We start from the raw sequence: 14,943 nt of genomic DNA on the forward strand, positions 1-14,943 counted from the left end.
GCTGCAGCTTTCTTCAAAACCAATCTTTAAAAGACTTTGTGAAACAGGAAAAAGCAGCCACACGAAATCACTGTTCCAAAGTTACCTTTACAGCATGTGCGCTAGCCCACTAAAATGATGGCCGAGCCACGCGATCAAAATATGAGGAGAAAAGATCAACAGCCACTACTGACACAGTGCCCCAGCAGTACAGGGCTTTTCCCTACCACAGTGCGAATGGGCTCCATCCATGCACCGCTCCCTCCCTCCCACCCCCAGAGAAAGAAATCGGTCACTAGAAGTACCACAGACATTTTTCTGGCCATGCAATACACTTATGTTCAATGTTTTAGAAAGCTTGAAATTCGAATATCAATCCCTTACCTAGTTGTTCTTTAAAGTGCAGTCAAAACTATTCTGCTTATTAAAGAAAAAGCTGTTTGTTACTAAGTATACCACCACTGCTGGTGTTTTTTTTTCCTATAAGTCATGTGACAACATAGGTAATTTTTTTGCCCACAGATAAAATTCTTGGAAGCCAAATGAATTTAGAAACCAGCCAACACAAAAAGAAAACAGAACTTCCCATGTCCTGACTACCCCCGTCAGCCTGAAATGGCAAAAAATCTGATGATAGAGCTGTACAAAATTCCCACTACAAACATTTTGAGTACAAAGGAACATTTTAATTGCACAATAGAAATTTAAAGTGAATATCATCTTGTTAAAGTCTAATCTTTGGTTTTTACCTTGAGAAAGGCTCAAAATGACAGATGAGGGGCAGGAATTTCCATACACACTACAGAAACTACAGCCTGCTAAAATCAGTAGTTCCATTGATTTTGGTGAATATTCTGGTAGAGAGTGTTTCCTGGATCATACGCTATAAACAATTCCAAAACTAGGATGAGAGACATGACCGAAAGCCAGGAAAAATGGTGCAGATCTAGTTTTAAAAAAAAAAACAAAAAAACCCAAACAAAAAAAAATCACAACCTTAACCCCTGATCCTGCAACATCTTTTAGGACAGAGTTTTAAGCACTTGAATGGCCCCACGAGTTTCAGCAAACTTAGCAGCTGCATAGCATCTGGCTCAAGTGCTTTGCCAGACTGGGGCTTTGCAAAGTTTATTTTGGTTTGGTGTTTGGTTTTTCTGGGGTTTGTTTTGTTTTGTTGGTTTTTTTTCTGAGATGGTCAGTGAAGAAAGTAAACAACAGCAGAAATGAGGATTACGAGAAAAATGTTTCGTTTCTCTCTTTCTCCTACTCCAGGCAAGACTCAGATCTAGGTAAAAAAAGTTCAGTTATATTTAAAAAGGAGAGGAATGCTGGGCCTTTTTATTACTTTTCTTTTTCTTGTGTTTTTGCAATAATTGGCTGCTACTAAGTCACTACTATTACTATTTTAAACTGTAACAAGCTGTGGGAAATGCTCAGTGAAACACAGTAGTCAAGTAGACAGAAGACTCAGCACTGAAAAAGAGTGTAAACTATAAATTATATGGAAAATAAAAAGCTTTTAATTAAAAGCTGTTCAGTGCATATGTTATGGGCCGTTTGTATTAAAGACAGTCCCTCCTGCTGGTAACATAACCAAATCAGCTTGGGTATAAATACTCTTGGCCCAATTTTCGGAAGTGTTGAATACCCCCAGTTCCACTGAAATCAGTGAGGACACAGCATTTCTCAAAATCACTGATGCTCACAGAGCAACACACTAGCTTCTACTAACAAACTCAGTATACTGACAAATTAAAAATGTTCTGAAGTTGGAGGTGGGAAAGGGTGGCAGGACATAAGCTTGCACACAGTTATTTCTTCCGATGAACACATGCATGTTAGTAACTGTAGATGTGTTTTAAATTTGGAGCTATTGGCTTTTAATTCTGGGAGGAATCCTCCGCTGAGAAGGGAAAAACATTTTAAATGGTACTGAAATTATACTACATTCTTATGGAAATGAAAAACTTCGCGAGTTTGAATTTTGTACTGCCCGGAACAGGACTTCTGAAGCCAAAGCATTAACAACTAACTTCTGTGCCACAAAGGGGAGGAGGGGTGGGGACACAAACACAGTGACACCGCGTTACAGTAGATATTTGCGTCTGGTATCCGCATCCAAAGTGAGGTCTACTACTTCTGGGGGCGAAGACCAGTTCTGCTGGGGAGTCACAGCTGTCCATGATTGCGTTTGCTGAGTGTTCGCGTACTGTGAGCCTGAGCTGTGCTTCCTGGAAGACACACTCTGAATCACACCTCCCCGGGGATGCACACACCTGCAGCAAGGCAAAAATCACACAGCATTAAAGCTACTATGGAATTCTGGCACAAGATTCTTAGCTGCAGTCGTTTATCACTTAAGCATCTTGTTAACTGTTACAGTTTGGCTGCAGCCCGCAACAAAAGCGCCACGCGGCTGCCCCTCCCCCTGCTGGGGTGCGGAGGAGAATGGAAAGAAACAGGCAGAAACTGGTGGGTCGAGATAAGGGCAGTTTAACAGAACAGCAAACAAAGGGAACAGCAACAACAACGATACAGCTAAGGGGAATACACAAAACAAAACAGACCGCACAACAGAGTTGCTCTCCACGATGCGCCGCCGCTGCTGCGCTCCCGAGCTGCGAGTGAGTTCCCACCGCCCTGCTCCCCCCACCACCGGAACCCAGCATGACGGCACATGGTATGGAATACCCTGCTCTGTTTGGCCAGGTGGGGTCAGCCTGCCCGGCTGTGTCCCTTCCTGGAGTCCGGTGAAAATTCACCCTGTCCTGGCCAAAACCCAGGACATGATCCACCCCTTATTCCATACCATCTACGTCATGCCCAGGTCCCCCATTGTCCAGTTGATCACTACCACTTCTCCGGTCTCCAGATATCATTCCCTTAGTCTATGGATCATCACTCTAAAGTGTCCGTTGAGTTCATTTAATCCATGACTTCGGGCTCCATCTGTCGTAATGGTCTTCCGTGGCAGGAGAGGTGATGTGTGGTGGTGGGCGGTCACTTGCTGCATCCGGAGCTCACGGCTGATGTATCTGGTGCGGCCCGTGCCCACAGTCTGCAGGAGATGTTGATCTTCATGAAGTTGCTGGGTGCCAGTTGTTGAAAACCAGGTCCAGTCCCATCATCGCTTTGCTCTGCTAGGTTTCATCAAAAAGTCCATCCTTCTTTAATCTGGATGATTCTTACTATGCTACTACTGGTATAACATATAACAATTATAACAGTGATAACAGACAGTGACAGGGTTATTTAACAATTAACTTTATACAATTTATTTATTTACGGAGTATTCTCCCCCAAAATCAAATCCCCATGAGGTACACATTGGACTTCCCCATCCTTCCGCATTACCCACCAGGTACACCCAGGTCCTTGAGCAAAAGCAGTCCCGCGGATGGGGTTGTCTTTGCCCGAGGCAGGACTAACCCAAACCGTCTTCCCTAACATGTTCCACATGTGCACTATGGGGACTTTATCCCCTTCTACGGGGCGCTGAGGTTTTGACTGGGCAGGACCAGCCCGGTTGGTGTATCCCCTGGTGATAACCAATCAGGAGGCCTTTGCTAAATGAGTATCCCAGTTTTTGAAAGTCCCACCCCCCATTGCCCTCAAAGTGGTTTTTAGCAGCCCATTGTACCGCTCGATCTTTCCCGAGGCTGGTACATTGTAGGGGATATGATACACCCACTCAATACCGTGTTCTTTGGCCCAGGTGTCTATGAGGCTGTTACGAAAGTGAGTCCCGTTGTCTGACTCAATTTTTTCGGGAGTGCCATGTCGCCACAGGACTTGCTTTTCAAGGCCCAGGATGGTATTCCGGGCAGTGCATGGGGCACAGGGTAGGTTTCCAGCCATCCGGTGGTGGCGTCCACCATTGTGAGCACATAGCGCTTGCCTTGGCGGGTTTGTGGCAGTGTGATGTAGTCAGTCTGCCAAGCCTCCCCATATTTATATTTTAGCCATCGTCCTCCATACCACTGAGGCTTTACCCGCTTGGCTTGCTTGATTGCAGCGCATGTTTCACATTCATGGATAACCTCTGCGATGGTGTCCATGGTCAAGTCCACCCCTCGGTCACGAGCCCATCTGCATGTCGCGTCTCTTCCTTGGTGGCCCGAGGTGTCATGGGCCCACCGAGCTATAAAGAGTTCACCCTTATGTTGCCAGTCCAGATCCACCTGAGCCACTTCAATCTTGGCAGCCTGATCCACCTGCTGGTTGTTTTGATGTTCCTCAGTGGCCGGAATCTTAGGCACGTGGGCGTCCACGTGATGGACTTTTACAACCAACTGCTCCAGACGGGCACCAATATCTTGCCACAATGGGGCAGCCCAGATAGGTTTGCCTCTGCGCTGCCAGTTGTTCTTGTTCCATTGCTGCAGCCACCTCCACAAGGCATTGGCCACCATCCAGGAGTCGGTGTAAACATAGAGCACTGGCCACTTCTCTCGACTGGCAATGTCTAAAGCCAGCTGGATGGCTTTCATCTCTGCAAACTGGCTGGACTCACCTTCTCCCTCGGCAGTTTCCGCGACTTGTCGTGTAGGGCTCCATACAGCAGCCTTTCACCTCCGCTGCTTCCCCACAATGCGACAGGACCCATCCGTGAACAGGGCATACTCTTTCTCATCTTCTGGCAGCTGGTTATACAGTGGGGCCTCTTCAGCACATGTCACCTCCTCCTCTGGCGATGCTCCAAAATCTTTGCCTTCTGGCCAGTCCATGATTACCTCCAGAATTCCTGGGCGACTGGGGTTTCCCATTCGGGCGCACTGGGTGATCAGCGCGACCCAGTTACTCCACGTAGCATCGGTGGCATGATGCGTAGAGGGGACCCTCTCTTTGAACATCCAGCGCAGGACCGGCAATCGTGGTGCTAGGAGGAGCTGTGCTTCAGTGCCGACCACTTCTGAAGCAGATCGAACGCCTTCATATGCTGCCAGAATCTCTTTTTCAGTGGGAGTATAGCGGGCCTCGGATCCTTTGTATCCCCGGCTCCAGAACCCCAGGGGTCGACCTCGAGTCTCCCCTGGTGCTTTCTGCCAGAGACTCCAGGTTGGGCCATTCTCCCCGGCTGCGGTGTAGAGCGTGTTTTTAACATCTTGCCCTGACCGGACTGGACCAAAGGCTACGGCATGAACTATCTCCCCTTTAATTTGTTCAAATGCCTGTCGTTGCTCAGGGCCCCATTCAAAATCATTCTTCTTCCGGGTCATGTGGTACAGAGGACTTACAATCTGGCTGTAATTTGGGATGTGCATCCTCCAAAAACCCACAACACCCAGGAAGGCCTGTGCTTCCTTTTTGCTGGTTGGTGGAGACATAGCTGCTATTTTGTTGATGACATCCATTGGGATTTGACGGCGCCCATCCTGCCATTTTATTCCCAAAAACTGGATCTCTTGCGCAGGTCCCTTGACTTTACTTCGCTTAATGGCGAAACCGGCTTCCAGGAGGGTCTGAACTATTTTCTCCCCTTTCTCAAAAACTTCCTCCGCGGTGTCACCCCATACAATGATGTCATCAATGTACTGCAGATGTTCTGGAGCTTCACCCTTTTCCAGTGCAGTCTGGATTAGTCCATGGCAAATGGTGGGACTGTGCTTCCACCCCTGGGGCAGTCGATTCCAGGTGTACTGAATGCCCCTCCAGGTGAAAGCAAACTGTGGCCTGCACTGTGCTGCCAAAGGGATGGAGAAGAATGCATTAGCAATGTCAATTGTAGCACACCATTTGACTGCCTTTGACTCCAGCTGATCTTGAAGTTCTAACATGTCTGGCACGGCAGCACTCAGTGGTGGTGTGACTTCATTCAGGCCACAGTAGTCTATTGTCAGTCTCCACTCTCCAGCAGATTTTCTCACTGGCCATATGGGACTATTAAAGGGTGAGTGAGTTTTGCTGATCACTCCTTGACTCTCCAGCTGGCGGATCAGCTAATGAATGGGGAGAAGGGAGTCTCGGTTGGTACGATATTGTCGCCGGTGCACCGCTGTGGTTGCGATTGGTACCTGTTGTTCTTCAACCCTCAGCAACCCCACAATGGAAGGATCCTCCGAGAGACCAGGCAAAATGGACAGCTGTTTAATTTCTTCCATCTCCACAGCAGCTATGCCAAAAGCCCACCGATACCCCCTTGGGTCCTTGAAATACCCTCTCCTAAGACAGTCTATACCAAGGATGCACGGAGCCTCGGGGCCAGTCACAATGGGGTGCTTCTGCCACTCCTTCCCACTGAGGCTCACTTCAGCCTCCAACACACTCAGCTCTTGGGACCCCCCTGTCACTCCAGAAATGCAAATGGACTCTGAGCCTTTGAAATCTGATGGCATTAAAGTACACTGTGCACCAGTGTCCACTAGAGCTGTCTACTCTTGTGGATCTGATGTGCCAGGCCACCGAATCCACACTGTCAAATAAACGCGGTTGTCCCTTTCCTCCACCTGGCTGGAGGCAGGGCCCCTCTAATCCTGGTCAGAGAATTTGCTGCTCATCTGCTGTAAAAATGACTTGGAGGTCCCCTCCAGAGGATTGGAATCAAGACCAAACTGTCTACCTGGCCTGGAGAGCTGGCTGCTGGAAACTGGAGTGACATTTTTCCTACCAGAATCCCCTTTTGTGATTGTTTTACCTCACAACTCACGCACTCGTGCCTCTAGACTTGAGGTGGGTTTTCCATCCCCCTTCCTCATGTCCTCTCCGTGGTCACGCAGGTAGAACCACAGGGTGCCCCGTGGTGTGTAGCCTCTGTATTCCCTCTCCTGAGCAGAGAAACGCTTGCCCCTAATAGCTGAGACACTGGCCCGTACAGGTGGGGAGTAGGACATATTCCTTTCTAGTCGCTTGATCAGTTTCTCCACAGCTGAGACAAGGGAGGAAGAGAGACTTTCCTCATATTGCCGGAGTCTGACAGCCACCTCATCCACTGTTGGTGCCTCTTTACCTTTCCAGTTTACAACTGCCAGTGAGTTGGCATATGAGGATGGTGCGCTCCGCACAAACTTCCTCCACATAGATGCTGTGCACTGGACTTCATCTGGGTCTGTGGGTACCTGGTCATCGTCTGGTTCATAGTAAACCAACTCCTGCACAGCTAATTCCCTCAAGTACTGAATACCCCTTTCCATATTGGTCCACTTGCCAGGATAGCATACAAAATCGTCACTGAAGGGGTACCTCTCCCTCATGCCTGACAGAAGTCTCCTCCAGAGGCTGAGGACTTGTTCCTTTTTCCCAATGGCCTTGTCAATGCCCCCATCCCTGGCCAGGGATACCAGCTGCTTGGCTTCCTTGCCCTCTAATTCCAAGCTGCTGGCCCCGTTATCCCAGCACCGCAGCAGCCAGGTGACAATGTGCTCGCCTGGGTGGCGGCTGAAATCTTTCAGCATGTCTCGCAGCTCACCCAGGGACAGGGACCGGGTGATGATCTCTGTTTATGTCTCCCTCGATTACCCTGGCTTATTGTCATCCCTCCCGGAGCGATCTGCTCTCTTTGTGTCTTTCTTTAGTTTTACAGGGGCAACTGCTACAGGCACAGGTTGGTCATTGGGCTCAGCCGTGATGGCTGCTGCTGCAGCTGGGGCTGGAGCTGGAGCTGCAGCAGCTGCCGTGCCCGCTGGGGAAGCCGGGACAACGCCAGTGGCTGCAGCAGCCGTGGTGCCATCCGGGAGGACTGTGACTGCCTGCTGGGCTGGAGGGGCTGCAGGGCCGGCTGGGGGGGCAGCACCAGTCGCAGTGCCTGCAGCTTCGTTTCCCCCCCTTTCCCCTTTAGGGCACTGAATCAGGTTGAACAGGGCTCGGTAGGCGTGGGCTAGACCCCAGCACATTGCTGTGATTTGTGTCTCTCTCGAGTTCCCAGGGTGGCAGCACACTTTTTGCAGATATTTTACTAGATTGTCCGGATTCTGTACTTGTTCAGGGGTGAGTTTAAAAGACACAGGGGTTGCCCACTGTCCTAGGTACTTGCCCATGCTGTCCCACACACCCAGTCACTCACATCTATCCAGCCTCGGGGCAGGTCTCTGCATGATGTTCTTAACTACTTGTTTAACCCTAAACAAGACCCAAAACCCATTCAGGAGGCAGAACAAAAGGAGAGTGCTGGCCTGAGCATCCCACGGGTACTCGAAATTCTCAAAAGCCATTAGGACCAGCCTGAAGGAGAGAGGGGGGCTGACAGAGTGGGGGAAGGTATCCCCTTCGGTTTTCCCCACAGATTGAGTTTGATTATTAACAAATTCTAAGACATAGGATCCGAGGTACGGAAATGACTGCAGTGCCGCATGCAAATACAAGCCTAATTTCATGCACAGTGATGTTATCATGTCATAACTCGATATCGTACAGTAGAGCAAAATCATCATCCTGATCCTTTTCTCCAAGGTAATGAACAGCACCACAGGGAACAAGTACAGCAAGTACGGATTCAAATACCACAACCATCTGATCAAAGTCAGAAACTTTTTTTACCAGCGACTATTTAACTAACACAATAAATGCGTATAACAAAATTTTACAAAATCTAGGAGAATTGTTTTAACACACGCTGCTCAGCCCTGCCATTATCCCCGCCCCACGCTTGGGCGCCATATTTAATGTTATGGTTTGGCAGCAGCCAGCAACAAAAGCGCCACGCGGCTGCCCCTCCCCCCGCTGGGGTGCGGAGGAGAATGGAAAGAAACAGGCAGAAACTGGTGGGTCGGGATAAGGGCAGTTTAACAGAACAGCAAACAAAGGGGACAGGAACAACAGCGATACAGACAAGGGGAATACACAAAACAAAACAGACCGCACAACAGAGCTGCTCTCCACGACCTGCTGCACGCTCCCGAGCCGCGAGTGAGTTCCCGCTGCCCAGCTACCCCCCCCACCAGAACCCAGCATGACGGCACATGTTATGGAATACCCTGCTCTGTTTGGCCAGGTGGGGTCAGTCCGCCCAGCTTCCTGGAGTCCGGTGAAAATTAACCCTGTCCTGGCCAAACCCAGGACATTAACACATCCCTCTCCAAAATGTCCTCGTGGATTTTCCATCTGTAGAGTCCATGACATCTTAAGTACCTAGTAAACAAACCTGAGACTAAACTTAAACTTGGGGGTGGTGGCGGGGATTAAATTATTTCTAAGAACTGAATTCTGCCAGTGGCTGTAAATTGATATTCCTTACAGAACATGTGTGTGGATCCCAAGGATCTTGAAGAAGTCCACCCCATCCTATGTAGTACCATGCATTACTCAGAAGCATAGTTTCCTACTAGCATTTTTACCCACTGGACTTTTAAAAAGAGAGAAATTTTAAGTGAAGCTTGATAAGACAAAGAGAAAAGCTGTCTTTCTATATGAAATCAAACCCGTGTTAAAATAAGGACATCATGAGATTCTGATTACAATAATCACAAGAGACATCTTGTAATTACCTTACAGCCATTACACTTGATTTTTCTCTGATTGACTTAACTAAAAGTTACAAACATGCTGGGAAATGCTCACTGGTAACAGTACAGCCCCACTTCAGCAAAACATTTAAGCTTTTAGTCATTATAGTCAATGAGACTAAATCATGTATTTAAAGATCAGCACACACTCAAGTGCCTTGCTGAAGTGAGGTACATATCTACTTATTCACACAGTATTTTTACCTATTATATTCATAATAGAAACGTGACAACTGAAGTACAAGCTAATAATAATTAGAAAAAACACAACGAAAGATATACTAATCTTATTATATGATGAAGCGATTACAAGAATTTACTGGAGTCTTTAAGATGATCGCTCAATTTCCAGCTGTAAATCTTAAACAAGTGCGGGTAAAACTTTATACTTGGTGCTCCAAAAATTGTTTTGCTCTTGTAAGTGCTGGCAGTGGCTGTAGGTGCTCCTGGCTGCATACTTAAGCAGGAGATGCTTGGCTGCTGGAGTAACCTTTTCCCATTTCATTGTGAAGGCAGGTGTACTGTATTTCAGAAACCCAGGATTTCTACACTGGTCAAATATCCCTCATGTTTACATTTTATTTGTTATAATTTAAGGTAGTGCGATTTATTTTCTCCAGAACTACTCAGGTTACACTCATCTCTCCTGGCTCTGGTTAGTTTCATGAAATAGAATGAAAAATTCTCATTCTCCGAACTCTAAATTCTTTGAATATAAATCTCATTTTCTTCTCAGATATGCTATTTAGTTTTGGATGTGATGTTCAGAGTGACTTTATTACTTCTTCAGTCTTAACAATACATATTTAAAGTATGTCTCTACAAAGAACTAGTAATAAGAGACTGGAACTCCCTCAGTGCTTAGGCAAAGCGAACACTAACTTTTCTCTCTGAAGATGACAAAAAGCAAGCTATAGATTATCTCGTAGAAATGATACCTCACAAAAATAAAAGTGCTTATCCTCAAACAACTCACACAAGCAGCCAAGAGCAAAACATTCAGACAAACATTAGCTTAGAGAACATGCTTTCCAATCTGTAGCTAAGGGAAGATACCAAGTAAAGGCAACAAAAAAAAAGGGGGGGGGGGGAGCGAAATAGGAAAAAACCAGAGTGTTTTGGTTTGGCCTGGATAAATGCCGGGTGCCCACCAAAACCACTCTATCACTCCCCCTCCTCAATTGGACAGGGGAGAGGAAAGATGATGAAAGGCTCGAGGGTCGAGATAAGGGCAGGGAGAGATCACTCACCAATTACTGTCATGGACAAAACAGACTGGACTTGGGGAGAAAAGGGAGTTTAATTCATCACCAATCAAATCAGAGTAGGATAGTGAGAGAAAAATCCAGATCCTAAAACACCTTCCCCCCACCCCTCCCTTCTTTCTGGGCTCAACTTCACTCCCTCCTCCCCCGAAGCGGTGCAGGGGGACGGGGACTGGGGGTTACGATCAGTTCATCACATGCTGTCTTCTGCTGCTCCTTCCTCCTCAGGGGAAGGACTCCTCACACTCTGCCCCTGCTCCAGCGTGAAGGTTCCTCTTCTCGCTGGAGACAGTTCTCCACAAACTTCTCCAATGTGAGTCCTTCCCACAGGCTGCAGCTCTTCAAGAACTGCCCCAGCATGGGTCCTTCCCACAAGGTGCCGTCCTTCAGGAACAGGCTGCTCCAGTATGGGTCCCCCACGGGGTCACAAGCCCTGCCAGCAAACCTGCTCTGGTGTGGGCTCCTCTCTCCATGGGTCCGCAGGTCCTGGCACAAGCCTGCTCCGGTGTGGGGCTCCCCATGGGGTCACAGCGTCCTTCAGGCATCCACCTGCTCTGGCATGGGGTCCTTTCCACGGGCTACAGGTGGAGATCTGCTCCACCCTGGACCTCCATGGACTGCAGGGGAACAACCTGCCTCACCATGGTCTTCAGCATGAGCTTGCAAGGGAAAACTCTGCTCCAGCCTCTCAAGCACCTCCTCCCCCTCCTTCTTCACTGACCTTGGTGTCTGCAGAGTTGTTTCTCTCACATTGCCTCACTCCTCTCTCTCGACTGCTGCTTTCCAGCAGGTTTTTCCCCTTCTTACATATGTTATCACAGAGGCGCTACTACTGTTGCTGATTGGCTTGGCCTTGGCCAGCGGTGGGTCCGTCTTAGAGCCAGCTGTCACTGGCTTTATCAGACATGGGGGAAGCTTCTCGCAGCTTCTCACAGAAGCCACCCCTATAGCCCCACCACCACCAAAACCTTGCCACACTAACCCACAACACAGAGGAAGACTGATTTATACACATGGCATGATAAAAAATAATAAAATCTGTTGGAGAAAAATTAAACAAAGTGAAAAACATGACATGGTGTCCTAAGTAGATGCCAAATAATATTCCAGTTATGAGAAACACCACCAATTCACTAGCAATCTGGAAAACTACACGTGATGGACAATGTCTAGGGTGTAATGACTCACACCAGTCCGATGATGACATGGAATATGGAGCACGAAAAAAAAAAACCCAGTGTGAGTAAAAAAACTGAATCTAAACACCACACTAAGGAGGCAAAAGATAGTGACCAAAAAACCTAAACCTTTTCCAAACAACAACCCTGCCAGAAGCCCATCAATACTTCATATCTGCAAGCCTTGACCTGCAATAGAAATAAAATTCTAAATGCACTTTGAACAACTGAAATGTGTGAGTATTCAACGAAGCCAGTAAAAACTAGTCTTTGGGAGATGCTAGATGTTTATAGGAACAAAGGAAAGCACAAAGGTGTACTTTAAGTTTGTCTTTGCTGAAATTATTTCAGTCCATATCTACTAAAACTGATCTTAAACAGCAACTCTGCATTTATTTAACATTTCCCTTCTTGTACATGGTAAATATTATTGAGGCAAGCAGCATGGAAAGCTTTTGAACAGGGGACCTCAAGCAGAAGGGTTGTGCATACATAGTGCTAGGCAGATTTACACAAACTAGTATCGGAGGATGAGTCCACGCTGCTTATCATTAGGACAAAGATCTTTCCAAGCTCTGTTTCTGCTGGATAAACAGCCAGGAGAGCTACTACTAAGGAATTAGTATCTTCCAAAAGAGTTAGCCATGCAAGGACTTTCACTATTCTTAAAGCAAAGACTAAATCTCCCTCTGACTTCGGCACCTTAAAATTTCCTTTTTTCACATCCAACCACCCTGGACTGTGCCCACACTATCTATACAGTTTGCTGCCTGGGAATCTGGGTCCTGCACTTTCTTTTTTCCTCTCCTCAAGAAAGATGTGGTGAAGGGACAACAAGTAACAGGTCTGTTCCTTGTCCCTCACACCCTTTTTCTGCCTCCAAGCATCCACCAGGCAACAGACTAGTTTTAGAAAGAGCTTGTCTGTATAATACCAAATTAACACCAAATTAACCCTCCAATAATAATACTAAATTAACCCTCCACACTATATGAAAATGCCAGTCTTGTTCAACTGCTTCATAACACCTTAAACTAAGGAAAGGTCATAGACTAAAGATGAAGAGTAACATCAAAAAATGCCTATCAAGAACACCAGCTGAAGCACAGCTGAACAGCTTGATCTGAGCTTGAGAAAAACGTCTGGCTTCCTTACCCTCATCTTTGGGGGTTTGAGCTCTCTTGTATCTTGAATCTAAAGGGGTTAGCTTGTGACATTAGCCATTGAAAAGTTGATGATAGTATTTTTACAACTGATGATTAATTAAACAAACTGGAAGCTGATTAAATGCTTAAAGGAAGGGCATATTTTGAAAGGAAACAAAAACCCACGTGAGTACTTTTGTTGATGTATTTGCACATTCACACAAAGCCCTTAAAATCTGAATTCCTAACAGTGGTTCCTGATGTATATAAATGTGGTATATCAATATTTGGTATCTTAATACTACGTATGTTTAGACTGTTAATATTTGATATCAAATCACAAGCTTAATCTGAATACACATGAAGTTGATAATGTTCTAAAGAAAAACACATTCTGATATCACCATGACCAGCAGAATAGAAAAAACAAGTGTGCTGTTTGCTACCTTTTGGGCATCGGTCATGGATGGATAACTACAGAAGTGGAAGTCAGCAGTTTTTTTCTTTATTTATTTTGGCAATACAGATATTCTGATAAAATGAAAGACATATTAGAAGCGGAAAAAGCAAGAAAAAGGAATTCATACCTGGCATGTTCCTGAACTCCAACAATCTCTACTTCACTATCAGAAGAGGCAACATTAATTTCTTCATTGATCTGGGCATTACCAGAAGAGGTTTTGTCACTTGCAAGGAAGCCTGGATCCAAATAACCTGTAGATGGGGGAAAATGCAAATATTGCCAATGTTTAACAGCTTACACAACTGAGAAATCAGCTGGAAAAGGGATTTCCCAAGCTAACAAAAAAAGACTGAAACACTGAGATTGGAAAATCTTGTTATATCAACTTATCCAACTTCCAGTTCGTCACTTGATACCGGACGAACACTGGATTTATCCAGTCTCAACAGCTCTAGTGATGGTTTTATCACACAAATGTGAACAAAGCCCAACTATCACATCAAGAACACGTGATGTAATTAGGCTTTCCAGCTGTTATTTTACAACAACACTAAGAGTTAGACTGCGCCTAAACCTCTTTGAAATAAAGAAACAAGACAATCTACTGTCAATATATCAAACTCAATGATGCTGTGGCAAACAAAAGCCTACAGGCTGGACAAGAAACATCACACACACCAAGGAAAATGAATTGGTTTTTTGTTTGTTTTTTTTTTTTTTTTTTTTTTTTTTTTTTTAAAGTAAGGGAAGCTGGGCAATGGAAAAAAAACCCCAACAAACCCATCAGCTTCTGGTCACACTTCTTCACACATCTGCTCTAACATTATTACAAATACTTAAAAAAAAAAAAAATCTGTTTTCCATAAGCTCCAAATACAGCAGTGTGAGTTTTTTATTACAGTCCCTCAATGCTATCCAGTTCACCAGTCTGTCAAACAAGTCACTCTAAATACTCACAAGTGTGGCAGGTTTTGTCTTTTCTGCCAAGTACCACTAAGAAGGTTCCTCATCACAATCAGTGAAGCTGTGTTGTGACACATTAAATAATACTTGTGTGGAAAACACAAACCAGCCAAAATTATTATTTGTTTTACAGAAAATAAATGATTTTAAAAAATCAATTAAAAAAATAAGATTTCAACAAAGTCACCCTAAAAACAACAAAAAAAAGATTACTTCTACTGTCTCCCTTTAGCAGTAACCTGGGGGACGCTGGGCAGCCCCACGAGACTACCTACTTCTTGGAAACCACTCACTCAGCTGTATTACACAGAGGAAGAATCATTTGTTGGGCAGGAAATTTGAGATTAGAGAGATTATGTATATCTAGTCTGACTGGACACCTCTTCAAAGATGCGAGGAGGATGCAATAACGATTCACAGAATTGCAAAGGTGTGTGAACATGCAGAATTGATTATACCCCCAGGTAGATCAAGAGAACACAGAGAGAAGAAATTAAACTTAAAACAAGTGCC

The 14,943-nt window shown here is 45.8% G+C and overlaps 1 protein-coding gene across 4 annotated transcripts in view; it reads right to left on the reverse strand.

Annotated features, from left to right (window-relative positions):
• Nucleotides 1-260: 260 nt before the first annotated feature.
• The window catches only part of LOC142365620 (protein ARK2N-like), a 69,749-nt gene continuing 55,066 nt past the window's right edge, over nt 261-14,943 (reverse strand). For all 4 annotated transcript variants that reach the window (XM_075446575.1, XM_075446579.1, XM_075446576.1 and 1 more), the window contains 2 exons: nt 13,592-13,718; nt 261-2,255 (listed from right to left, as the gene is read on the reverse strand). In XM_075446575.1, coding sequence (XP_075302690.1) covers nt 2,066-2,255; nt 13,592-13,718 — 317 coding nt within the window. In that variant the 3' untranslated portion in view covers nt 261-2,065. The remainder of the gene's footprint in view (nt 2,256-13,591; nt 13,719-14,943) is intronic.

The sequence above is a fragment of the Opisthocomus hoazin genome, chromosome W (assembly GCF_030867145.1).
Source record: "Opisthocomus hoazin isolate bOpiHoa1 chromosome W, bOpiHoa1.hap1, whole genome shotgun sequence".
NCBI lineage: Eukaryota > Metazoa > Chordata > Aves > Opisthocomiformes > Opisthocomidae > Opisthocomus > Opisthocomus hoazin.